This window comes from Drosophila takahashii, chromosome 3L, assembly GCF_030179915.1.
Source record: "Drosophila takahashii strain IR98-3 E-12201 chromosome 3L, DtakHiC1v2, whole genome shotgun sequence".
NCBI lineage: Eukaryota > Metazoa > Arthropoda > Insecta > Diptera > Drosophilidae > Drosophila > Drosophila takahashii.
The window spans coordinates 17,445,300-17,472,388 of NC_091680.1; the positions used below are offsets into that span (position 1 = coordinate 17,445,300).

General features: G+C 40.7%; 3 protein-coding genes across 10 annotated transcripts in view; 2 read left to right on the forward strand and 1 right to left on the reverse strand.

The window, feature by feature from the left end:
• The window catches only part of dpr10 (defective proboscis extension response 10), a 40,939-nt gene extending 14,796 nt beyond the window's left edge, over positions 1-26,143 (forward strand). For 3 of the 6 annotated variants that reach the window (XM_070214795.1, XM_044393761.2, XM_070214796.1), the window contains exons 3-8: positions 17,799-18,010; positions 19,677-19,887; positions 21,177-21,314; positions 23,808-23,935; positions 24,395-24,563; positions 25,340-26,143. In XM_070214795.1, coding sequence (XP_070070896.1) covers positions 17,799-18,010; positions 19,677-19,887; positions 21,177-21,314; positions 23,808-23,935; positions 24,395-24,563; positions 25,340-25,677 — 1,196 coding nt within the window. In that variant the 3' untranslated portion in view covers positions 25,678-26,143. Of the gene's footprint in view, positions 1-17,798; positions 18,011-19,393; positions 19,505-19,676; positions 19,888-21,176; positions 21,315-21,361; positions 21,822-23,807; positions 23,936-24,394; positions 24,564-25,339 lie in introns of those variants that run through there. The other 3 variants (XM_070214798.1, XM_070214797.1, XM_070214799.1) reach the window with 3 other exon arrangements.
• On the forward strand, positions 5,444-6,716 carry LOC108056661 (antigen 5 like allergen Cul n 1). The gene is made up of 3 exons (XM_017140535.3): positions 5,444-5,619; positions 5,676-6,082; positions 6,142-6,716. Exons 1-3 carry the CDS (start codon positions 5,470-5,472, stop codon positions 6,416-6,418), a joined length of 834 nt encoding a protein of 277 aa, XP_016996024.3. The 5' UTR covers positions 5,444-5,469; the 3' UTR covers positions 6,419-6,716.
• LOC108056662 (scoloptoxin SSD976) lies at positions 21,820-23,373 on the reverse strand. Of its 3 annotated transcripts, none has more exons than XM_070214803.1 (3): positions 23,356-23,373; positions 22,763-22,838; positions 21,820-22,708 (listed from the first exon to the last, which is right to left on the reverse strand). In XM_070214803.1, the coding sequence occupies exons 2-3, from the start codon at positions 22,763-22,765 to the stop codon at positions 22,091-22,093; spliced, it is 621 nt and encodes a 206-aa protein (XP_070070904.1). In that variant the 5' UTR covers positions 22,766-22,838; positions 23,356-23,373; the 3' UTR covers positions 21,820-22,090. The 3 variants fall into 3 exon arrangements, with proteins under 3 accessions (XP_070070904.1, XP_070070903.1, XP_070070901.1); XM_070214802.1 differs by lacking the exon at positions 23,356-23,373 and adding an exon at positions 22,912-22,987; XM_070214800.1 differs by lacking the exon at positions 23,356-23,373 and having other exon boundaries at positions 22,763-22,982.
• Positions 26,144-27,089: the final 946 nt, after the last annotated feature.

Here is a 27,089-nt window from a genome sequence, read left to right on the forward strand (position 1 = left end):
AGAAATTTTGTGTCTTATTAGCCTTATTCTAAAAAAGAAAATAGGACATATTTTCCTTTTTATCTTTTGTAACGAAACATTTTTATAAATTTAAATAAGTGTAAAAAATAATTTAAATAAAGTCACATCATATATCATACATTTTTAAAAAAATATTTTTTCCACTTTTCCCACTTAATAGACTTTTTTCTAATAAATTACTTTCTTGGAAATTTTTCCAAGTGATCTTCTCTTTTCCCAATCCCAGCAGCAACCCAATTTCTCTCAGCCGAGAGAGCTTGGCAAATATTTTCTTAATTAGTTGCTGCCAAGGCTTTTCCGGCTCACGAAAAAAGTGCAGCAAAGCAGAGGGAGTGGGAGGGTGGGAAAACGAGAATGGCGGTTGGGTTGGTCAGTTGTCAAGTGTGAAAAATTGCAGCTCAAATTGCAGTACAAAATGGCTGCAAGCGCTCGTTAAAAGTCACGCAGCACGCAGAGGAAAAGCCGGCCGGGGAAAATGTTTCAAAATTTATGCGTATGAAAACAGAAATTATATTAATTACAACAGTGGCGGGGGTAGAAGAGGGGGCAACATTAAATTGCAGCTGCGACGGAAACAACGAAAACATCGTCGCCAAGGGGTTAAACAACACTTGACATTTGTGCCCCCCAACCACCCACTGAGCGCATAAAAATTGCATAAAATTTGCATGTCAAAAGTGCGTCTCGAGTTTTTGTGGGCCACCCTCGCCGCTCTGGTCCACCCCATTTGGCCATCATCAGTGTTGTTTAGCAAGCATTTGGGGAATTTACTTTCGTTGCGTTGCAAATTCGCAATCAACATAACAATTATGCGCAAAATGCAGAGGGGGAGCTCAACTTTGCACCATCAACTTGTTTACGGCTGGATTAAACATATATATATATAAACTTGCAGTTATTTACCATCCACAGCGTCAGCGCCCCTCGCCATATGGTGTTTTATAGTGCACTCGAATTTAAAGATCAAGCGGCTAATTAGGGTGGCACACATGTTACCCAGCGGAGGAGAGGTCTGAAATAAACCGGAGGTGCTCGGTACGACAGGCCCATCATTGTCTGCCCCACAATCAGATAAGCAGAGCGTAGCACTGCGATTGTCAAAGCGTATTTAATGAGCAGACTCCCGGATCCCCGAACCACCTAGGCAGCCATGGCCATATATCTCCGCCTGTTCCTGCGAAAATCACAAAATCAGTTGGCAAGAAATCACGGCAGACAGTGGAGCCGGGAGGGGGTCTTATGGGGAGGGGGGCACCGAAACCGCGGCGACAACATCGAAACAACGACAACGACGACATCATGCTGGCACTGTTTGCTAGGGGATTGTGTTTTTTGGGGTGAAATTGTTGGGCGAATGTGTGCTTTAGTGCACTCACAAAAATTGTTTTCTAATAACATAGCAAGCCGTTAAATGCGTTTTATCTTGCAAAATATTTTATAGCTTTATAAGATCTTAAAGCGGTAAGCTGACAAAAAAAAATAATAAATTAAAATAATAATATTGTCTAGTTTTAGTAATAACTAGTTTTAAGGCCAATAAATATTATAATGTTTTGTAACAAATAGCATCTTAATATTTATTTTGTTAAATCGAATGCTAGTACAAATATAACTGATACATTGAAGCATCATTATTTATAAAATTATCCTATATGTCATAAATATTTATTAAGTGTAGAACAATAATTTTTCCAACTGTTAATGCTGTGGAATGACTACAAGCAGCCGGGGAAAAGCTTGTGGCAAATACCGCGATGCGTGTCTGCCTCCGTTTCCCTCGATTGCATTTGTAGGAGGGGAAATCTGTGGTGGGGAAGTGGGAATTTTCCGTGAGGAAACCGACATTGTCTAGGCTGATGTTGGGAATTTTGTTGTTGCCTAGGTAGGATAATGACATCAATATGCTTGACAAGACTCGCAGAAGCCAGAAGCCGGTGACCTTGAACCGAACTTTTTGGGAAACTCTCCAGAGAGACGGAGAATGAGGCACTATGGCGAGCCTCAAGTGCTGATGGAGCAGAGCTCCTTACAGCCGAGAGATGCTTCATTAGCAGTCGTCCTCGATGAGGAATGAAAGTCGTTTGGCTGCTAAAGAGACCCTTCCACCACCTGGTCGAAAAATTTCTAGAGAATTTGACCAAAAAGTGCCACCGAAGTGGGAAGGAGCGACCACAGGACTTTTTCATTAGTGCAAGTGCCGCACAGCTGCATGCCACAAACACACACAAAGGCCCGTAAACACACACAGTCACATAGTCACACATGGCCAACTACCGACACGTTCCGGACATTGCGAAACGTGCCAAAAAGCATTGCATAAGCGCAGGCGGACAACGAAATCAGTTGTGCAAAAAAGGTGGAGGAAAACAAAAAATGAAACGTAAATACGGGCAAGGCGAGGACAATATTTTTGCTGCTCCTCCGATTGCTCCTACTGCTGATTCCTCTTTTTCTCGTGTGAGAAAACAAATCTCAGCCACACATATCGAGATATTTGCACTGAGCAAAAAAACTTAACTATTTCAAATCGATTTTAATAAAATTACAATTTGTTATAATTATTTGTTATTTTTATTTCAAATTAAATTAAATTTCTTTGTTATTAGCTTTCTTTTTTTTTACCTGTGGTTTTATAAAGTTTGTAAAATTATAACATAATAAAACGGCTCTGTATTTTTGCCTAAATACTAAATATTTTATCCAAGCATCTGATGTCATGATCCATTTCATCCCTCTAAAACATATCCTCTAAGTGCAAAACTCTTTGATATAAAATTTATACCATGTTGCGAAATACATTTCAGGCTAGACATTTATATAAATACTTTATTCAGCACTCAATCATCATATCTCAAATCAAATCTAAGCTTTTTCCTCCAGTGCAGTCGTTGGCAATGCGTTTAGCAATCAGCTCACGACTTGGCATCCAGTCCGAGTTGCAGTGACTGTGCCTCAGAACTTTCGTTGCGCATACGCCACGTTGCACGGCACCCGTCCAACCCGTCCAACCCGATGGGGCGTGTGTTAATAATGCGTGACATAAACTGGAGCTCCCGACAAGTCCCGTCGATGGGACAAACGAATTGAGTTGACTCGACTCGAGTGGGGCATTTTAAGTGACAGTTTGCAGTTTGTGAGTACTCGGAGCTGGGAGACTGAGGAACTGAGCACTGCAGACTTTGTCTGTGACTCTGGCGAGTAAATGACATTGTCATTGTTTTATTGACATGCCGCACACTCACAGAACGCTTCGAAGAGGCTCCTCTTCTTAACACTTAAATTTTTACTTAAAATATGCAAATAAGTACCTACTGACAAAGTGCCAAAGGCAAGTGCTTCTCTTACCCGAACTTCCACCCTAATGTGTGTGCGAATGTGTGAGAATTTTAATTTCCTGCTCACACCCAATGCCAATCAAAAGAAACCCCGAAACCCGATCGAAGGACGGGTGAATAAATTTTCAGCGAATGAGGAAATTAAACCAAATTGAAATTGTTTCGCGCTCGCACACAAAGTTTCCTTAGCCCTGCCCTTAAAGGCTCCTTACTTTTGGGCTCAACTTAAGCCGGGGGAAAGTTTTAATTTCCAATTGACATTTTGCAAGTGCATCCCTAATCCCGGGCAGCAAAAGAGGGCAAAGGAGGGCTGGAAATAATTACAAACTGCAATTATTAGCCCGGCTAAGGAGAAGCTGCCAAGGCAAATCCAATTAAGTGAAAAGCAAGTGTAAGCCGATGCCGTTTACCTGACCAGCTCACCTGATTCCTTGCAGCCCCATTTCCCCCCTGTAGTTAACTGGGTAACTCTATCTGCTGACCTTAGCCTGTTTTTTTCCCTTCTCTGCCCAGCCAGCTTTTCCCAACCCTCTATTGGATTTTACCCACCTCAAGTGTGTCGCTTATTCTTTGGCTCCTCGGTGGGAAACCCTCCCTTTGCAAAGCATGAAATGAAATTGCCCAGCTAGAGGCACAACAATGGCTATAGTAATAATAAATAATAATGGTTAAATGTGTTTACAAAAAGAGAGAAATCTTTTGCTGTTATCTGGGACCAAAGCCTCCTCCTCCTTGCTCTTCACTCTTCACTCTTTACACTTGGACTTGGACTTGGCTTACTTTTGTCTGCTGTGAACTGTCATTGCGTGTTGCACACAAAAACACCCGGAGATTTAGAGCGGAGAAAGGGGAATAGTGGAAATGGAAAGCGGAGAAAGGGGAAAAAACGGGCTCTGTGAAAGAGAATGAGATATTATGTGGCAAGAGTTGCTTCACCAGTTGGCAGTCCTACTTAATTTTTGATGCGAAAATGCCACTTTAATCTGCTCGAAGTATTTCTGGAAAATATGCGAACATTTTCGTCTCACAATTTTGGTAACGAGTAGCCTCAAATTTAAATGTGACTTTCTTTAGAAATTCTGGATAAAGGATTGTTTATCTGTAAGCATAGAGATATACATAAATAATTATTCAAGTTTATGGAGAGAACACAAAACAATTTAGTAAAGCTTTGGTACTTTTTTAAATCAAAATTCATAGATATTTAAAAAATGATTATAATTCATAATTTTCAAATTTTTACTTAAAAATAGTAATTTTGTCAAAATATTTAAAACTTTTATATTTATTAAATATTACCACAGATGAATTGCAGAAATAATTTAGGAACTATAAATTGGTTTAATACTCGAAGTACTTTAAATCTTATTCAAATTAAAATAGTCTAGATCAACACAGATATGAATGAATACTTTCATTAAAATCTTAGTACTTTTGAATGAATTCTGAAGCCACCCTCGTAATCTTCTCCCCCATAATGAAAGTGAAAAACTGTTGCAGCAACAGCAAACAATTTCGCAGCCGAGGAGAAAACTATTTCAATTGAGGTAGAAAATGAACGACAAGGACATGGCGGCATTTCCCCAGGTTTTTTCTCTCGTATTTTCATTTTCTTTTTGCCTTTTATGTTTTTTCTTGGTCCTGCCATGAATGGATGCCCACTCCTCTCCATTTCTTTTTGTATGTTTGCAGTTTAAATTGCACTATGAAAGGAATTTTTTGGACTTAAGCATTCGTTTTCATTTGGCTTCTATTTCTTAGTTTCCCTATCTACACTTTTTTTTTGCTCGGGATGCCAAGTGGGATAATATGTCAAGTGGCATAAGTCGGGGGAGTGGAGAGCCTGTGCACCTGGCATTGATAGGATCGAAGCAGGTGTCATCCCATTTGGCAACCAGGTCTTAACTTTGCCATTTACGGACGGCTAGCTGTGTTTGTGTTGGCCCGGCTTAGCCCCAGTTTCAGTTTGATTCAAGTTGCAGTGGCAGAAACAGCTGTGGAAAGTGGCCCGATTGAGAAACAGTTGTCCCCGATATTGCCGACTGTTAGACTGGCGGCAGTATAAAAGGGGAACCCGGCTGGCAAACGAGCAGTCAAAGACTGAATCAGCAGCATGTCGACAGTGCTCGCCGTGGCCCTCATCCTGTGTGGATTCCTTCTGGTTGTGTACGGTCAGGATAACACAACTGCCACACCCACGGACTACTGTCAAAGTGGTTTGTGTTCTGTACTGAAAAAACACATTGCCTGCAGGAACAAAGGAGTAAGTTCTCCTTTTATTTCTGGTCTAAATTCCAGACCCTATTTTATTTTTCCTAGGAGTTCAGCAAGCAGTGTCCTCCTGACGCCCAGTTGGTCAATCTCAGTGGCTTGCACGACCTGATCCTGGATGAGCATAATGCCCTGCGAAATGTCCTGGCTGCTGGCAAAGTCACGAACTTACCGCAACCCGATCGCATGGCCACACTGCAGTGGAACGACGAACTGGCGGATCTGGCCACACTGAATGTGAAGCAGTGTGCCTTGCAGCACGATCCTTGTCACAATACCCCGGATTTCGCCAACTCTGGTCAGAATCTAGCCTTGATCAACATTACCCTGCTTCAAGGAGAGGGAAATCATACAGATGAGTGTCTCATCAAGGAGTCTATTGGTGGATGGTGGAATCAGAGTGCGAATATCACGAAGGAGCAACTGCAGCGTTTCCCCAAGGGAAAGTTGGGAGAGTGCGTTTGACTTGAGTTGGTTTAAATTCTCTATTTGATATTATGTTTCCCCCAATCAGTTCCATTCGCAATTTCGCCGTTATGGCCCGTGACAACAACACTTTCGTGGGCTGTGCCGCTCTGCGGTTCGAGAAGCCCGCGGGACATCCTCAATTTCTGTTGGCCTGCAACTATGCCAGCAATTATATCCCAGATTGGCCAATCTACCGGGAGAAAGCCATCGGCTGTCAGTCGGGCTCCGACAGCAAATATTCAGCGCTCTGCAAGGCTGGAGAGCAATACCAGGAGCTGCCGAGCGAGGAGAGCACCAAGGCGAAGAGTTATTGGAGGCTGTAGGAGTGCCAAAAATAACACCTAGCCGAAAGGGTTGGAGTGGGCGGAGGTGCACTCACAGTCTATTTAACATGTTGATTTGTGTCACAGTGCGTGGCGGTCATATATCATCTCACAGCCGCATTAGCACAGACACCTGAAGAGGCAGTGATGCCAGCATGTGAGAAAAAACGATATGTCGGTATTTAAAAAAATAATAAAATTTGAAAGCGAGAATAGAGAATTCAATGTTTTTTAAATAAACGATTTTATATTTAGTAAATAAATAGTAAATAGATTATTTGAATATGCCTGGAGTCTATAAAATTTTAAAGTAATATTTTTATAACATTTTATAATCTTTTTAACTATATATTTTAACTAACCCATCTCAGAGAATAAATTATCAAACTCCTTACACATTTTCAATGTCATTATCCTTAATTTTTAATATCATAATGACATTATCGTCCAAAACTCTATGTTTACACACCCAAAGAAATAGCTTTTAAATGGCTGAAACTACAAGTCAGGCACTCTCACACACATTTTGCCCCACTTTGCCTCCCCCACATCGTCATCATCCTCATCAGCAGCTAAAATATGATACGCGTTGTTTGGGTATGAAGAAAAAAGCGAACGAGACGACGACAAGTTGGCATCTAATTTTAACGTCAATATACAAAATGTAAAAACGTGTCTTCATCAGCTCGTAATATGGACCCCGCCCCATCCCGCCGCCGCCACTCAAATCCCTAAGTGCCTATTAATAATGCTGCCTCGACGAGGGGCTAAAAAGAAAATGTTTTCCTTGGCTCTGCTTTATTTTTAGTGTCCATCCGCGATGAGGCCTACGTTTAATATGCCGTTACTTTGTCAAATCCGAGGCTCATTAAAGTCAGGCGAGAAAAATAGGCAGCATTTTTGTTCATTTTTTCCGTCGCGATAATTAATTTCGTACTAATGCCGGCCACATTCATTATGGCTTAATTAAAATTCAACTGGAATTAGTTTCCAGCACCTCGAAAAGCGACCATTATGAACTTATCAAGCCGAAAATATATAAATATGTATGTCGCTTTATATCTCCATTTTTTGTGCTAATTACGTTTTAGTGCAGTTTTTGTTTTTGTTTTGTTCATTTTGCCGGAATATTAAAATCACTAAAGTGCTGTTTTTGTTGTTGCTTTGGGCCCTCATTAAATGCGTGTAAAACTAACATGGCCAACAACATATTTCACGCGGCTCATAAAAGCATAAATACACGCATAAATAAAATAATGTACATTGCACACTGGGCCAGAAAGTTAATTTTTTGGCCAAAAATCTGTAATTTCTTTCCTAGGACAGTTAGAAGGATGCAGTTTTTTGCGTTTTTTTCTTAAAAGATTGAACTTTCCAACGAACTAAAAGTAAAATTTCTTGGAATTTTATATGATATAGATAATCCAGACCAAAGTCGGAAAATTTTACGTACTTTTCGGTTTTTTAAATTTAAAAAAATAACTAGAAGACGCACTTCTTCCATTTTCGAAAACAATAAAGTATGAGATAAAACAAACTAACAAAAATTAACATCACTAAAAAATATTATGTCACTTAAAATTTATGAACCGTTAAAAAGTGCAACTTTCGGAGGCTCCCACATCAACGTGTATCAAACAATCGATTTAAAAAAAATTTCTATTTTTTTGTTCTTGTTACCTTTTAAGTTTTATATAATCAAATTATGTAAAAAAAAATGTTTAAAAATATTGTTTTTTTGATTTGTTTAATGTTAATATTCTGAAGTCATCACAAAAGTATGCTACATTTTTATTTGCATAGTCCTGATTAAATAGATAGATATAGGTTTGGAAAATACCATAATCGATTAGTGTACGTAAAAAGTAGATTTTAGATGTTAGTCACACTAAAATCAAATTTTTGAGCGCAAAATGTTCACCAAAACCTGAAGAAATAAAGTATGGCATACTCTTGGGCTCTCTTAGCTAAGCTCTTCAAAATAGCTCGACTTCGAGTTAAGCCTTCAATTAAAACTTAAATTACCGAAAACTAAGGCAAAACCGCATCGAGTCGGTGGGCTACGCTTTTAGTAAATTGATCAACGAATTTTTTTTTGAAGGAATGAACTAATTTGGGGATGGCACTCGAAGGCACTCGAAAAGCAAAGTACTCATTTGCTGAAAAAAAGCGTAAAAATTAACAATTACATTTATTTTAGCAAACAAGCAAGACATAAGAGCTATATTATATTTTTTACTTGTTGAAAATAATCCCTTCTGCAAGTTTCGGAAAGAAGTCGAACAGCAACATCAGCATCTTTGACTTCTAAATTTTTTTTCATTTCCATCAATATTTTATGAATTTTTCACTTTGAAAATATGGTAAAAGAAAACTACTTGCCCGAATTCTTTGAAACTTTGGCATAAATTAGTTTAATGTATTATAAAAAGGATCCCAAACTCAATTCGGTCATTTTCTTAAAAAAGAAAAACGTATTTTTGGCCAAAAATCTGATCGGCTGGCCCAGTGTGCATTGTACAAAGTTGCGTCAGTGGTCGGAGTGATATAAATTATTCTTCTAGGACAACGATGTGGGTTTTTTTAGGGTTTGATGGATGTTTTTGCTTTTTATAGGGTGCCATTTATTTGGAAATATTCTCAAATACATAATTTTTAAAATAAATATAAAACTATTAATTTATTGTTCTTTCAGATTAAGATGATTAAATGTGGTCGTAAAAAGTTTTTCAGTTCTTAAATATGCCGTCTTTTAATATGGCGTATAAAATATTTATATTCATAGATTTTGAAATCAAAACACACAGAATTTCTATGGACTGCTCGTCCCTGAACGCTTCACAAATTTGATTGTTGAAAATGATTTGATGGGCCGGACAAAATGAAAGCGCCAATTTATGGCCTAAAGGAAGACTATGCGTTGAATTAATTGTGGCTGAATTTAAACAAGTTAATATGATATTAGTTGGAGGCGAGCATAAATTATGGAAGCGTGCGTTATTGGGGAAGAGGAGGAGCTAAACAAAGCTGGCCTGATTTAGTGCTGGCCATTTGACTGTTTAATGAGCACTCAGATGTGTCAACAGGCTGAATGGAAATGTATTTAATTATGATTCATAAGTCACAAAGCGGCTTACAGCCAAACATTCCCATTCTTTTGCACTTTCGACTGTTTGAAGTTGTTCGCCTTGGCATGCAAAGTCTCGGCTCGGACTTTTGGTCTATGGCTCTCGGTCATGGAAACATCTAAAAGGCAATCAAAAGTTTGGCCAAAAAGAAAATGGCAGCAACAAGAGCGAAAATATGAAAAATAAAAACAAAATTGACAAAGCAAAACTTTTGATTTATGCAATTTGCGCTAAAAATACAAATCCATTTGATGACACTGGCGTGGGGGAAATAACATTTGGCCAACAATTCCAATAAAATGGCATAGCAGGCTTTGATTTATTTGTCCTTCGAGCTGGGGGAATTCCCCGAACGCAGCCGCAAATGCTTAGCCGGGGATTTTGAGACATCTCCTTACCCCTTACTGCTTATCCCTCTTTGAGTTCCCAAAATGTCATACATGGAGCATAATAAATGGGCTAGTAAAACTTTGGACAGGAATGGGACTGGGCTTCTTGTGTCAAGTCAAATGCAAATGACCGACAAATTTGCCAGGCTATATAGCGATATGCAAACGGAACGACGGATATATGCTTTGTTTATGTACATATATGACCGCAGGCCGGGCTGGCCACAAATTTCCACACAATTTATGCGCACAATGTGGAGCGGAAGGAGGGGAGATGGAGACACGGAGGATCCCATTGCCGGATCATTTATTTTATAGTCCGTCGCTTTAAGTTATTTTTCTTCATTATTTTTTATGTGGCTCCAAGGCTGGCGAGGACAACCGAAAACAATTGCCAAAGGCATTTGGCAATCAGCGCCAAATGTTTGCTCTGTTTGCGCAAATAATTTATACGAGCAGAAAAGCAGAACAGCAGACATCACACATACGCCCTGTTGGCCGGCTCAAGTTCATAGACAGGATCTTAACGGCACAGTTCATTAGCGGTCCCTTTGGCCAGGAACTTGGTTTATTAATCCTCCGAGGAGCCAGACAATGGACAGCAGTTGTCATTAGGTCTCGTTCTGCGATTTCCCTCTCTTTCTGGCATAAACACCAAATTAAGTTTTAGTGTTTCATTTATTTTTGGCACTCTCTTCACATGCGTGTGGGTTATGGGCTTTCGGGCCTATTTGCTTTTATGGCCCCAACTATGAGCCCTGCGGTCTGTGTAGTTTTTGGCCGGCTCCTATTGCCTTTTGATTGTTTGTAATGAGCTCCTCGGCCTGCTTATGTGCGGGTCATCAAGGATATGAATAAAACAGCGATCGAAACAACCCGATAAAGGTTGTGCAAATGTCAAGTGAGTTCATTTGATCCACTTATAATGATAGGATTACCCATTAAGTTGCTTTTGCTGACCTGTAGGTACACTATTTGTTGCTAAATATTAAAGCATATTATTTTCTCTTTTCAAATTTATTGCATTACCACCAATCCCCTTAGTCGCCTTTTAATATTTTTTATTGCCGTTTAATTTATAAAAATTCTATACGGGCATTTCGATTAATTCCTGATTTAATTGATTCGTTTGAAATGTGATTCCAGCTGATTTAATTTATTTGCCAATTTCATTGGCTGTTTATTCAGCTCATTTGAGCATGCAATTTGCCTCGATTGTACAGCCATTTCAACGGCAGGTGTATCAATATTATTTTCTTTCTTTAGAGTAACTAACCAGTTTTTTTCACTTCTAAACCAGTGATCAAACATGTGCAGAGGTCACTTTTAATTTTGTTGCACTTGCAGTGGCCAATTGTGCGGCAAACATAATTCAATTAACGCCTGGCCATTGGATGCCATGGCACACAGACACAGGCACCCAAATAGATAGAGACAGATATGGGCAAAAAGAAAGAGAGCGCTGCCGAATGGCCGGAAAGTGGCGCTTTACAATTTGTGCAATTTCCGCCTCTGAACAACATCAAACAGAAAATCTCCACTCCACTCCTGAAAAATGGAAAAAATATAAAAACTTTGCCCTCGTTTGATGTGTGAATTGCGCAAATATTTCTGTTAAAAAAATACTCCCTCCTCCTCCTTCTCGTCCGCTGAACATTTATCTTGCTTTCGCATTCGTTTTGGAGATTTTTTCGCAGAACTTGCTAAATGGAAAACAAACAAAGAATGTTTTCACATAATGCGATTAGTGGCCTCGGCTTCGGTCGCCATCGAAATTTATTTGCCGCTTATGCAGGCCGCTTGAAGTTTAATTGAAAGCGTAACCATATTTGCCATAACAATATTAATTGACAGTTGATGTTGCGTGTCAGGCAAATATTTCATTTTCCCATTCGATTCATGGCCATTTAATGGAGATGTCCTCCTGACGATCCTCCTCCGAATCTAATTAGCATTTCAGAATACCCCTTCCTGCTTTTCCCTCCTGCCGGATGACATGGCTGAATAACAATAATTGCTTAAATAAACACCACGACAAATGCACATTAATAAACATCAGCTTGCCTGAAATATGAATTATGGCCAACCCATCTCGAGTCTGGCTAACATGCAATGAAATGCACGAAGCCCGAAGAGTGGCCTTTGTGGCTTGGAGTCGGGCCATCGGGAAAGTGCACCGCCATTTGCATGTCGGGTTGGTCATTCACATCGCCATCAACTGGTAGGTGGATACAGTACCAGTCAGTAATGCAAAACGCTTTTAAATGGGACACTCCTTGAGAAAATATTGTCTAAAATATCCTAATTGCATGGACAACTTTTTATAAGACTTTAAATTTGCCTATAATTATAGTCAAACTGAACCTTAGTAGTTTTAAAATATTTTTGTTATTTAATGTCTTTTGGTCTACGATAATTTGATTAAAACTAATGCTGTAATTAAAAAATAATTAAAATTATAATAAAGTTAAATTACTAGAAAATCCATAGTCAAATAATAGATTATTTTTTATTTAGGCTTGAATATAGACATCATTATTTTTATTAATGGGTATAGTCAAAGCCCTTATAACTCGGGTAAAACTAGAAGTAATCTATTTACCACAGAATTTAAATACAATAAATACGTAAATATTATATGACCTAATAGGCCCTTACCAATTTTCGATTAAATATTCAACAACCCTATACTTATGCTCCTGACTGTAAGCAACGTGTGCATATGTTAAATAGACAGTGCGTGACGTTTCCTCGCTCTTCGTCTTCTTCTTCCTCTATAGACTTTAACATGGCAATTATGCATTTTTAATCAGACGACCATAATGCTTCCCGGAAAAGCTTTTCCTATTGATTTTCTGTATTAACCAATTGACATACATCCGATAACGGAGCCAAGTGAACCCTTTTGAACTCCGACTGGAAGTCTCTATATATTCCAATAAGCGAAATCAAACATTGTGAACGGCAAACCAAATTGTAAAGAATCATTTCGATTCAGTTTCGGTTTCTGGCTACATTTGCATACAAATGCAGCCGGGATTAAAATCAAAATTCGATATGCCAGAGGCCACACATACACACGCACACGCACACTTTCTCTGAGAATTTTCCGAACAATATTTTACTGCTCAAGACATTCCGACATTGTTGTACGGCGAGTGGCACCCCCTTTTCCCAACTGGAGGGAAAAACTTACCCAAGTTCTTCAATTACAATTTGATTTGCAAATGACACAGAGAGAAACATGGCAAGAAATTGAAGTGGAAAACTTTGCAGAGTCAAGAGGGAAAATGAGGAAAATGCGACAAGTCGGGTTGCGAAAGTTCAACACGAGCCGGGGCAAGTGGAATTAAATGTTTGTTAAAGGTTTCAACTGATTAAAAATGATGGCAGGGCACTCCCCAAAAGTTTATGAACATAAAGTACGGATACATAACCCTAGATAGAACTCTCTGTGTTAACCCTCCTAAAAATACCCAACATCAACGACTCTTCGGGCAATTGAATCCTTTAAGCCCGGAACTTTTTTCATGGCGCCAGGCAATAAAATGTTGCAACATTAAAAGGGCGGTGCACATAAATAAAAAAATCGCTGAGTAAAAAATTGGGTTAAAAATTAACTACACCAAATTTAAATCAACTGCAGAGAGGGGTGAAGTTTTTCGCAGGAGGGGTAGGGTGTGCTGTCCTGCCTGCCTGTCAGCGAATCCTTCGAGTCCTTGGGCGGCCGTAAAAAATCGACTCGTTGGGCAGGCTGAATACGGCCGGAGTCCTGGCAGCCGTAAATAAAGCGCCGCAAACATTAATAACTCCCATTGGGTGTGTTAACAAGCAATGACCAAAGAGGGCCGTACCCGCCAGGACTGGGATTTCGGATTCGTTTTCCTCTGTTTTCCTCGGCTTTCCGCCCCTTTTCCACCCCTCTTCCCCTGCCAATGTGCATAAATTGCAGTAAAAATGGCGCAAAAATTTTACATTTTGTGGCTGTTGTGAAAAACGATGTGCAACAAAAAGTCCTGAGCGGAGTGAAGCGGAGCGAAAACGAAAAGTAACAAGTAAGCGAGAAGCTCGCAGGCAGGTAAAAATTGCGCATACGCCAGGTGCGCCTCCCCACATCGCTACATAAAATGGTTGAGTGATGGGACGTCCAGGATGGAGGGTAATGCATGTAAGACAATCATTTTGACAGGCACTCTCCTCTTCCGAGCTCCTGGCCCCGGAATTGGCCTCCGGCTGTGTGCTGCTCATTGGGCCGTCGCTCGCCTGGCTGCCTCCTGATTACTATGCACTTTGATACTTATCTTTAATTGAGGTAGCATTCAGCACGGCGCAGGGAGACCGAGGATGGCGGCGGACCAACAAAAGTCTCGTCTGCCACGCCACGGTGAGCACACTCCTCATACTCGCAGTCAGCTCCTTTGGTCTGTCAGGATCTGCTTTCGGTTGGCATTTAAACATGGGTTGAGTTTAGAGTGGGGCTAGTGAAGGGGGAGAAAGTTAGGTATGAATTTGTTCTGCCGCAGGGTTTTTTCCACACAAATCCTTTCTTTTTATAACAGTGTTTGCCCTTCTGATTTTCCAAAATCATGGGAATGAAGTTATTGCTAAGTGTCCACGCAAAATAATACATTGAATTTTTTATTAAAAGTCCAAAAGAACAAAAAGAAAAAATTGTTTTTTGAATATATGGTTATGGGCGAAAAACGGAATGTGATAGTTCAGTGAACTCAAAATAAAATTCCCAATAAATAGATATTAAGCCCTACAAAATGTATGCAACACAAAAATGTAAAAATTGTAAGAAATAAATAATTCTGAAAGTGATTTAAAACCTAGAAATTCAAATTTTCAGCAAAATAAACGAAAAATGGTAAAAATGTTAGAAACCTTATAGAACTCATGAGTAAAAATTTATTTGGGTTTCGAGGAAACGTGACCATTTTCATATTTTAATATGTACAGAAAATATATCGGCGAATAAATAACATTTTGTAGTAAAATTTTTTTCGTAAAAGCATTTACACTTTAGCAAAAGTAAAAATCGATAAAAGAAACGTTACATTTTGTTTTCCGCATTTCATTTAATTTGTTTCAATATTTCAACGTAAAATATTTTGATGGATTCGTTGAATTGTCGTCTTTCTTCTGGACACATTTTACTCAAAGCGATTGTATTTCATTAAAAATCGAGTGACAGCCAGAGTTATTTAATGACAGGTTGTTTAAAATGGTTAATACACTTAACCGCGTCCCAGTGAACCGACCGCAATCGCTCAAATATATTTAATGTAATTTAACGCCCCACTTTGGCCTCAGTATTATGCGTTGACCCCGGCCATATTTGACCTGGCGCCGCAGGAGTAGTTCAACTTTGTTTCAATTAATCGTTAACCCTTCCGGCAGCTCGGCAGCTCCCCAGTTCGACGTTTGCCGCTGCGGCTGCCCAGTGCTTGCTTTATAAATATTTAAGACCATTAAACAGACAGAACACACACATGCATTCGTAATCCCGGCCATTCTGGCCGCACTCGCACAGAGCCAGGACTAAGCGTTTTATGGTCCTGCCACAGCCGTTTGCCATTGTTTCCACAGGGCTGAGCCGTAGTTTTGTGGTCGGTAAATGGGGAGTCGAACTCCCTTTCGAAAACCCCACCATCGCAACCGTAATCGTCATCGTTATCGTGTGTACCTGGGTCCAATTGTTTTGCCATCAGGTGAGCTGCAATGTCTGCGGCGGATGCCAAGGCTAATTTTGCGTAAAATGAGCGCTGAGCAGCCGCTCGGATGATTCATTATGGCTCCCGAAGGACTCGTTGCATGCGCATATATGCAAATGAAGGGGAAAAGGACAGGGTGGCAGGGTTAAAGGACCTTCCGGCACCCTGGGGCCACTGCACCCGCACGGCGAATCAATCATAGATTGTCAACGGCCACGATTCGCTTGAGTCGGTAAGTCGCTGGCGTATACGTGATGTTGGCCACTCCCTGCGGACCTGCACTAATTGATTTATTGCCCGAAATTAATTCTATCCCAGCACATTAATATTTATTGCGCAAGCTGTGCCACGACTACGATTACGATTGCGATTCGGATTCATGCACAGTCAGCACCTTGACCTTTCGCTCAGATTTTTGTCATGAATCCGCTTTTTGAATAATTTCCCATTTTCGGATTTGCCCGCAGCTTTTTGTTCGCCCTTAAATTGCTGCCATGAATAAATGAGTTGCTCAAGCGGGCCGAGTACAAAAGCCTGGCTAACGAGTCCGTACAAACAGTCTGTGGACTTTCGAGGGGGGAATGGGTGGGTAGTGAGTGATGCAGTACCAGTACTCATCCACCCACCTGCTATTTGCTGTTTTATAAAAGCAATACGCATATGCCCGGCATGCCAATGCAGCACTGGTATTTGCATTCACTCTTCTGCAGTGTTTGCCTCCGAGGGGCTTTCCCCCTGTGGAAAACCCTGTGGAAATCCCTGAAAAGCGCTTCTAGGGCTTCTGGCTGGCAGCTCTTTAAGTTCTGCGGTCCGTGGCTTCAGAAAACTGAAGTTCTGACTAAACGGCACTCGAAAAGGAGATGCATGTCGAACAAATCGAATTTCATTCGATTGCCACACGGAAAATAAAAAAAAGGACACCTGAGTAGCCATCGTATTAATTGTCATTTAATAATAACTTGAAATGAAAATAAAATGCATACATATGTGTCGCAAACAGATTTTAATATGAGTTGAAACCTTACCAACTGCCAGCCAATTAAGGGCACTTTTTGCGCAGTGCAGCTTCTCGAAATGAGCATTGACTTGATGCCATTACAGGTGGCCATTGAATGCATTTCCCGACCAAAGGCATTTCCTTCACCGCCAGCCTCGAATTTTCCTTTCGGTCTTCGGTTTGTGGCAGAATTCCATTTCGATTGCAGCAAATACTTGATTCAATTGCCGGAGGGATGGAATTTTTACATATCCATCGCACTCGTAAATATAATTTAAGCAATCGGGCATTTCTTTCATAATTTCCTGTGATTTCTGATTGTTGCTTCGGTTTTATTTTACCCACTTTAAAAATTCTTCACCCACCCACCCACAATCCTCACTTAATTTCGTAAATGGCAAAGTTTATGAGCTTCGCCATTTGGGAGTCCGTTTAGATTGTTGTTTGTTTGTTTGTTTTGTTTGCCAGCCGGATTCCTTTTAGGCGGAAATGAAATTTTTGCAGTTTTACAGTTTTACAATTTTGCCGTAAAAGGGTTCCATGTTCTCCTTTCTTCTTTTTTTTAGGGGCGGAGATGGTTTGAGTGGGCTATAAAAGCTTTTGCTTTGGCCGTTTTACAAATACTGACGACGAAGTCATAGAAAGTCGTCGCCGCGTCGAGTAATTAGAAAATTAACCCCTGCCAGCAGGCCATAAATGAAAATGAAACAACAACTGTGTTTTCGCAGTGCGAGCAACTAACTAAACAACAACAACCGGCACTCCACATGGTCGCCACTTGCAAAATCAGCCAGGCAAAGGCCACTTAGTGACTCTTTTTTTTTAAATAGGGGGAAAAGCGTGAAACAAAACCAAAAAAAAAAATAAATATAAAACAAAAACAGGAAAAATGACGGGGGTTGTGTCATCGCTTTAATTAAAGAACGCGACGTTAAGGTGCAGTTCGCGGGAGCTTTTATTTTATTTCCTGAAATGTCCTGAATTTTATTTTTTGGCCTAGAGAAATCGGGGGTGCGTCCTCGCCGGCAGGTGTTTGCCCCATTATGGCAGGCCATTTTCGCACTTGAAGTTATATCCACCGCATATATCTCTCTTATATCTCTCATATCTCTTATGTCCCATTTCCTTCCCTACTTTCGTATTTTCCAGGGCTGGCCGTGTGCTACCAGCGGCAATCTGTGAGCAACAACAATCACAACAACGCCGAGGCGAAGCCCACCCACGCACCCCCCTCGCATTATCCTCATGGCCACAAGTGGAACGAGCCGTACTTTGATCTCACGATGCCCAGGAACATCACTTCGCTGGTGGGCAAATCCGCATATCTGGGCTGTCGTGTCAAGCATCTGGGCAATAAGACGGTGAGTCCCGGGGTGACGCACTAAATCTACACGGAAAAAATAGAAGATACATGATACATTTAAGCAAAACAAATTTAAAAACAATTCGAAATAGGATACAAAAATTTAAATAAAATTGTTTAATATTCCACAGAAAGCTCTATAAAAATCGTAATAGGTAAAAGTCGAAGTAGAATATTCCATTTTTAAAAACAAAACTTTAAGACAATATTTTAAATGATTCTAAATCTATAGAGATTTTTTGTACTATAGATTAATTAATTAATTATATTAATTTTTAATTATTTTTTGGCACGCCTGATAAAATGCTTCTAAATGCTTCTTTGTGTAATAAATAAAATATACTGAATCAAAGAAGATAGTTAAATGTTTATATAAAAATACACCAGAACAATTTTTAGATCGATTTTGAAATTATATTGTTTTTTATATTTTCCCATCCTGTTTCAAGGCTAGAAATATAATTTTTCCTCTGTGCAGGCAAAGTCAACAGGGAGACAACAGCCGGAAACATTTCGTATTAATAATCTTGATTTTTATTTACATTTAATAAACAAAGAGCCCCGAAACGGGGCGGTCGCAAGTGTGGCGAATGTGTCACCAAATATCCACTTAGATGGCCGACGCAGGCAGAGCGGGGTTATTAAATTTGCTGCCAGTTTATTATGTAATACGTGACAGCAGCCGACACACACACATGCTGACCACTTGTCCGTATTTTGGTCCATTTTTTTCTGGAATGGCGTCACTTGATCCACCCGACCCAATTAAAGTCTCTCCTAGGGGCTTGTTACCCCTCAAGTTTTCGGAGGCCCCGAAACAAAGTGTTGCATTTCAGCAATCAAAATTAAATTGGTTGCCATAACAAAGGGGCGGTATTGGCGGCTATATAGTTTTGCCTATTTTATTTGCCGCAGACACAATGCGGAAATATTTTGCACGCACTTGCCAAATTCATCGCCGCCTTTCGTTTTTCGCTGGGAAAGTTTGCAGGTGCTGGCAGGCCCCAAAACGTTGATTACGTTAAGCGATTTGGCCACGGTCACGAGGCTCATAGATTTCCTCCAGGCCAAATCCGCTTCCGCAATCAGTAAACTACACACACATCCTCCAGTTAACTGGCCGTGCTCGGTTTTTGGCCAACAGTAAATTTATGGCCAACCCGGGCTAAAGTTTACTTTACTACTTTTTTTGGGTTGCCTTTCTATGCTTTTTTTTGCTTTTTTCTTGCTGTTATTGCAGAATTAGACAGGCGGGCAGGCAGGAAAGTGGAACTGCACAGATGGATGCCATACAGTTGGCTGACTCTGTCTGTCTTTCTGGTTCTGGTTTTGGGTGTATGTGCTATTGGTTAGACAGTTAGCCGCATAAACAAGAAGCCTCCATTGCCAAAAAAAAGGAACAGAAAAAAAAGACAGACAGACAAAAAATTTGTATCAAATGTAGTGGGCAATGTCGAGTGAATGTCGCAGGATGGGGAGTATCATTTTCCGGGTCTGTCATGCGTTCCGCACACTAATTCGAAGTTGTATGAAAATTCAGTCTGTGAGCTGCATAAATTTTGCGGTTTCTGCGGTGGCAAATGGCCTCGAACGAACTACAATCAGGGCCCGGGCCCTTTAAAGTCCCCTGAACAGGGTATTAATGGACTTCCCTCCTCCCTCAGGTTGCCTGGATACGACACCGTGACCTGCACATCCTCACCGTGGGCACCTACACCTATACGACCGATCAGCGCTTCCAGACCTCCTACCACCGGGACATCGACGAGTGGACCCTGCAGATCAAGTGGGCCCAGCAGAGGGACGCCGGGGTCTACGAGTGCCAGATATCCACGCAGCCCGTGCGCAGCTACTCGGTCAACTTGAACATCGTGGGTAAGTAGCCACACCAATAAAAAGCAGTTTGTCAAAAATTACCTAAAATTGACATAATGATTCATTTAAAATGTTATAGTATTCGGTAACCGAAAAAAGTACATTAAGGCAAATATGCAATTTATGGATAAGTAAATTAAACCTCCTTAGATATGTAAAAAATTAATTATTGTTAAAATTATAAATGATCCCTAAAAGAAATGCAATTTGAAGCATTCAGATATTTTCATAAAACAAATTTTTCTTATTGGAATTTTCTAAATTTTTTTTGTTGGGAACTTCCAATTTTCACAATCTATAAATTCGGCTTTAATTTACTTTACCTTTTTTGTACAAGTAAAACTGATAGCTCCAGCCTTTTGTGTATGAATTTACAAATTGAAAATTGTTTTCATTATGGTGTAGGTATCAGAAAAAATTTCTCTGAAAGCTTGTGAATCCACGAATATCCCAACTCAGCTCGCTAAACGAAATTTAACCATACAGATACTAAAGAATTCAGAGCCTCTGTTTGTTTGGGGAACATCGCATATTTCTCTGTATTGTTTTTGCATATTCATGCCATTTTCAAGAGTGTAAATTATGCACACTTGGCAATCGTCGCAGCAGGATATAAAAGCGGGGCGCGACTTTTCCGGAAAATATGACAGTGGAATTTCCCGAAATTCTTTCTGCAGATTGATGGACTGTCAGGAGCTGCCAGGCGCCGCAACGCACACATAAGCGGATATCGACAGCCGACCTTATTTATATAGGAATTAAGGTGTAGATAACGGCGAAAACCGAATGCGCAACATAAAAATATTTCGCAGCCATTCAATTTTACACAAAAAACATTTATTCTCTTTAATCCCGGGGCTACGAGCGTATTTTGTATATTTTCAAATCAAATCAAACAGACAGCCCCTCACTGCGCCAGATAAGCGGAGGAGTGGAGCCTGGAGTGGGAAAAGCCAGAATAACAAATTTGAAATCGTGATTGGAAACGCAATTTGACGGAACAAAACTTTAAGTTTTTTCTCAAAATAATAGCCAACAAATTACGCATGAATTATTCACCAGGTGGTCTTAGCCCCCTAATTATAATGGACGGTGAATTTCTATTTCTGGCTTTCTGCCCGCCAGAGTACTTTGGTTGATTAGTTTTAGCCGAAGGCTTATTATAACTATTCTAACGATTATTTCTATTTCTAATTATATTTTTGTTTCATATATTATTTGTTTTCTTTTTTCCCTTGTTTATATTTTTGGTTACCCCCCGTCCGATGGTTCGACGATTCGATGGGCAGATCTGATAGACGCCGAGACCAGCGATATGATGCAGCAGTATTATAACGACGACGCCTTCTATATAGCCGAGAATCGGGTGTATCAGTCCAGTAACGATGAGTTTGCTGGGATGTTCGGACCCATTCAGACAGTTGCGGGTTAGTCAAACACCCGCTTTTTGGCCGAGTGACAAGTCTAACCGCAGATAGACAGAAAATAAGGTGCCAGACGGAGATGAGAGGTCTGCTCGAGGGCTGCCATGCATGCATATTATTTTTTAATATTTTACAACATTTTCCGTGCCAGCTGAGGAGGGGCCAGGGGTGGAAAGAGGAGCGGTCGTTTGAGGGGTGCGGAGTCAAGTGCTGCGCGCCCGAGGCAAGCACTTTTCTGGCTCATGACGAACAAATTGCTTTCCAACAAGCTTTTACCCACTAACTTTGCCAGCTTGTTACGGTTACTGTTGCTCCACCTATTATTTTCTACCTTTTCGCAATTTCCCGGTCTCTCTGCTCTAGTGTTGCCGCAATTTGAGAGCCAGATGATTGCTGTAGTCGTCAAAAAAATGGAGTTGCAGTGAAAATGGAAACGAGTTTTGTGTTTCAAGAAAATTAAATAAAAATATTTCAGGCAAAGAATAATAATTTCCAATATTTCAGTAACTTACTTTTAAAATCTTTAACTTATATATTTATTTTATTTAATTCTAAAATATTAATTGCTACTTAAGTTTATGATTTCTAAGCACCCTTTATTAAACTAGCTACATTTATTACTCGAATTTAGGAACTTTTGGTCTCCAAAATACAGATGTCTAGCTACAAAGAAATCCAAAAGTACAGCACTGCCTTTTCGCATTCATGGCCCAAGTGGTTCGCACATTTAATTATACCCAAAGCCTTTGCAATATTTATTTTGCCGGGGATTCTGCGACTTAGTCATTCAGGGTCAGTGTTTTGCAGAGGTCGGGGTATCGATCACTCCTTCCGAAGGGACAGAGGCTGGCATTGAATGGACCCTCCTCGTAGAGGCTGCCCTCGTGCGAGGGTCCTGCGCTGTAGTAGCAAACGAGCATGAAGTGCACGTTCCACAGATCGTAGTCCTGGCCAGCAGCACAGCCCATGTAGGAGCTGCGATCGTTGATGATATTCCTGATCTCACTTTCCCCGCTCTCCGTGGCAATGTCCTCCATGTCGTAGAGCTCGTCCAGCCATTGTTCCGCCAGGATCGTCATTTCGCGGACATTCGACTGTCGAAACGGAGGTCTCGGATAGAAATCCTCGGCGTAATTAAAGTGCGGATCATCGAAATCATCGGTGGCCAGGCAGGAGTTTTCGGGTAACTCCAATTGGCAGCGTTTCAGATGATATTCGGCTACTACAGCCAAGTAGTTGTCCCACGCCAACTCGGGCATCTTCTGGGCTGAAGGCAGGTCCACAAACATGTTGCTGGCCACCTCCTGCCGATATCCGTTGTGGAGACCGAGCAAATACTCGCGGAAGTACAACATATTCACCAGGCCATGAAACCGCAGGCAGCTGTCATCGAACATCTGCAAAAAAAAGGACTATAAAAAGAGCACGAGAACCTTGAACCTTCACCTCACCATGTTGTTATCACATCCAATATGCTGCTTGCCCTGGCAGGACTGAATACCACAAAAGTCTATGGCCGAAATGGTTCTGAGAAACAAAAGGGGGCTCAGAAAAAAAGTCAACTGCAAACGTTGCATGTCTGTTAACAACTAATAACTACCTAGGGATAGGCAAAATGGCCAAAAGGCAATCTAATTAACCAGAAAAATTATTGAAAATTACTCAACTAAAAACCAGGCAACACAGCAAAGCAAACTATGACTAAACTGCTAGAAAATATTTTTTGTTGTCATTTTAAATAGTGTGGAAAAATTGTGTTTAGGTGTTGGTTAATGTGAAGTTTAATGAAAATTAATATTTATTTTTTTTATTTAGATATTAACCAGAAAAATTATGGAAAATTAATTAACATAAAAGTATTACATAACGCAGAGCAAACTATGACTAAACGCTGGAAATTATGTTTATTGACATTTAATTTATTTATTTTTTTAGGTGTTGGATAAAGAAAAGTTACAAAAAAAAACTAATTTTTTTTATATATATAAATTGAAATATTCAATTTTAAATTAACTCTTACGGCTTGATAAAATTGAGCTGTTACCCATCTTAAAGTCGCCTTCAACTTTGTGCAGCCTTGTCCTTTGCAAACTTTGCGCTTTCTGGCCGCCTGACAGGCGGTAATCGATTATTTAACGTGCTGACTTTGACTGGCACGGCAGCTCCCAACGACGGACTATGGAAATTGGCAACAAAAGCCGAACTGGACCGGATTGGCCTGGTCAGAAGGGAGGGATAGCAGCGTGGGTGGAACTGGGGGCACATGTCACAGCGCAGTGCTGTGCTGGAAAATGGGGAGAACAAACCGTTTGGCAATTTCACAACTCGTCTGAGTTTTGGGGAGCTGTGAACGGCGCTGATTAGGCGACGTAACGCAGTGATTAGCAGAGCTCGGGAATTTTCGGGGATTTATAAAGGGGTAAAGTGAATGGGAAATGGATTGCATAATGGATGGTGTATAGCCAGTAATATCTCTCTCTGACTTTCCATTCGCAGTGCCCACGGCTACCATTCTGGGAGGACCCGATTTGTACGTGGACAAGGGCAGCACCATAAATCTCACTTGCATCATCAAGTTCAGCCCGGAGCCGCCGACCCATATCTTCTGGTATCATCAGGATAAGGTAAATATCTCTTAAAATCAATTTACAGCGAAAAAAAGTTACTAAAAAAGAAGAAGCGGGCCAGGGGAAAAACCAATTTAAGGTTTTCCTTTTTGGTGCCAAATTATCTTGCAATAATTGAGTTTGTGCGCAGTAAAAAGCGCAAAAGTGGAGCATGGTGGGCAGGAGGCGTAAGGGGCGGGGCCACGCCCAGCCAATTGCTGCAGGATAAACGTTTTTAACTTTTATGAGCTCTGGGCTGGCGCCTCTCCAGTGTGTGAGTGTGTGCGAGTTTGCTGTCGCTTCCTCGCGTTTGTTTACGCGTCGTATACGCAACGTATTTAATTTTGGCTTTTATGATTATGAGAAAACATGCTTTTGCATTTAGCTCAGCACTCAGCGGAGCTTGGCTCCTCCAACGAGGGGGAATCGCATTTAATACGACAACTCCCACTCACCACCCCCACTCTTTCCCTTCAGGTGCTCAGCGAGGAGACTTCGGGCGGCCGGCTGAAATTTAAGACCATCAAGTCGGAGGAGACCAAATCCATTTTGCTCATTTACGATGCGGATCTCCTGCACTCCGGCAAATACTCGTGTTATCCTTCGAACACGGAGATAGCCAGCATACGCGTCCATGTCCTTCAGGGTGAGTTTCGCTTTCGCTTTCGTTTTCTCTATTTTTCTTTTTTTCTTTTGGAGGCTCTCTCTTTAAGGCCTTAATTGGATGTTCGAGTTTGATAATGTGAATTATACATTCATGCATCTGCTTGACCTCGATTTGTATGCATTAAACTTGCATCTCGTTCTTTCTTTGTTGGGCCAACTTTTGCGCAATTTATGAGCTAGTGGCCACAACAGAAGAGTACACTGTAAAAAAAATAAAATTTCAGAATGAAAGAAAGTTGTTTTTATTAAAATTTTTCATAAATCGTTTTTCCTTAAAAGAGCCATTTATGATTTTTACAAAAAATATTACTCAACAACTTTAACAGGATTTCTAGTTAAATTATTTTCTATTTATTTTTTTTATATTTATTTTAATGAATAAGGAAATGTACCTAAAAATAATTTGAATTTACATTTACCTAAAAATATTTTTAATTATTTAATACAAATAATATTTGTAAGAAATTATTTAAAAGGTTTTAGAATTCAAAATATTTAAAACTTAATAGCAAAAACACTCAAATTTCGAAAGAAAATCTTAAAAGCATTGAAAACCTTTTTCATTAAATATTTTGAGTTTGTCGCTTCCTTAAAACCACCTCAATTTCTAAAAGTACAACCTTTTTGTGACGCAGACAAACTACAAATTGTTACTCATTCAGCGCAAATCTAGTGCCGTCTTCCCACGACTCTAACCACTCTCCGCTTTCTATTTTGCATTTTCCATTTGCCGTTTCCCATTTCCCGGACGGACAGGCGAGCGACCCGAGGCGATGCAAACGAACGCGGCACCGGCAGCCGTCGCCCTGGCCTGTTGGTCCTGTCACTTTGGCCAGGCCACGCAGGCGGTCAGGGTAATTAGCACAATGGTGGCCGCACTTGTTCTCTTGGAGGCCTGCTCCTCGCTGCTCCTGCAGGGCGGAGGGGGAAGTTCCGTTGGAGGAGGAGGATGTCCTGGAGGCGGAGGAGTCGCCGGGACCACTCGCATCAGGGAGAGACAGGAGAAGCCGCGCCCAAGATCCTCGGGCGACCCCAAGGAGCCCTCGACGACGTCCGAGGAACGTGTCAATAATGGCAGCCGGAATGCACGGTGATAAATTAATGTCGCCCAGTTGGAATTCCACCGCCAATGCAGCGCCCAAATGCAGCAGAAATGATTTATAGGCGAAGTTGAGGGAGCATCGGGAGCCGCAGAAGCAGCATCTGAGGTCCTTCCACTCGAGCTGCATGTAATACCTTTCTGAAAAACCAACTAATTATGCTAATGATGGAAGACGCCGTGCTGCTGCTTCTGCTGTTGCTCCTGGCGAGCTGCTCCTCCCGCTTCTCCTTGGCAAAGTTGTAAGTAAGTGTGTTTCTAATTAAGTGGGCTGGGGATTAGTTAGTTAGGCGGAAATCAGAGCCATGTACATAAACTTCTCACGTAAATTGCCAGCACACTAGCGAACTTAGCTAAATGGAAAGCATTTCGAACGAATCATCAAATTAGAGAACTATATTCAAGTGGTTTGCTTATAGAGCCATGCCTAGGTGTTTAAATAAATATAAAAGTAAATGAAATGGAAAGGAAAGCAGGGGTAGTTAAGGTGTCCTGGGCGCGGCAATTAAGTAATTCGCTCTAAAAACCTAAGGTATAAAATAATTTGTTCTATAAGCATAAGGAAGGAAATTTAATTTGTATATAGCGCAGCACCAGGACACCTTAACTGCTGCCTTTGAATGTCTACGGATCTCCAGAAGGACCCCTTAGTAACTTAAGAATATACGTAGCGAATGTTTACTCAGATCGTTGTAAATAATAATGGGATTCGTTCTTGATTTGTGTGTTGTGTCCTTGGGTTACCCTGTATAGCCTAGAGTTTAAGCCATGTAAATACCTAGAGATACAAAGTAGCTAACTGTTTCGGCACGAACTTCTTCAAAGGTTCCTAAGCAAATTTTTCGAACAATTTTACATGTCCTCGGCTCCCTCAATAATCTATGGGAACTGGGAGAATTCATAGGAAATTCCTGCCAAAAACCCGCCTCAGTTCGAAGTGCGACTTGCCGGACTAACAATTTATTTAGAAGAATTTCTCCAAGTCATGTGGGCAGTTCCTGTTCCCATTTACCAACTCCCAGCAATTGCTATGAGTTCGTTGCTCTCGCTCCGAGTCCAGTGAAATTTAGAGCTCCCATTTCAGCATGTCCGGTTGCATTTTTACGCCCTAAAGCCGCCCCACCGGAAAAAGGAAAAGGGGGAAAGACACAACTGGCAAGTCACTTTTCACTCTTGTCAACAAAATATTTGCATTTCCATTTGCCGAGGCGGTCGAATGTGTTCAGGTTGGGTTTGTCTTGAAGGACTTTGTCCGGGAAACCGAACTCCTTCATCCTGTGCCACATTTAAAAATGTATGGGGCCCGCAAATGGGGCTGAGTTTAACTGATCAAAATTGTAAATAAACCTGCATATACCATATGAATAAACTATAAACTGTACTCGAGTATTTGTGTGGTAGTCATAC

Excerpts from the sequence above, each read along its gene's own strand:
- LOC108056662 (XM_070214800.1), bottom strand. The coding sequence starts at position 22,888 with ATGCAACGTTTGCAGTTGACTTTTTTTCTGAGCCCCCTTTTGTTTCTC. Across the intron at positions 22,709-22,762 it reads TTGGATGTGATAACAACATG|ATGTTCGATGACAGCTGCCT; the intron begins GTGAGGTGAAGG and ends TTTTTTTTGCAG.
- LOC108056661 (XM_017140535.3), top strand. The coding sequence starts at position 5,470 with ATGTCGACAGTGCTCGCCGTGGCCCTCATCCTGTGTGGATTCCTTCTG. Across the intron at positions 5,620-5,675 it reads TTGCCTGCAGGAACAAAGGA|GAGTTCAGCAAGCAGTGTCC; the intron begins GTAAGTTCTCCT and ends TATTTTTCCTAG. Across the intron at positions 6,083-6,141 it reads CCCAAGGGAAAGTTGGGAGA|TTCCATTCGCAATTTCGCCG; the intron begins GTGCGTTTGACT and ends TCCCCCAATCAG.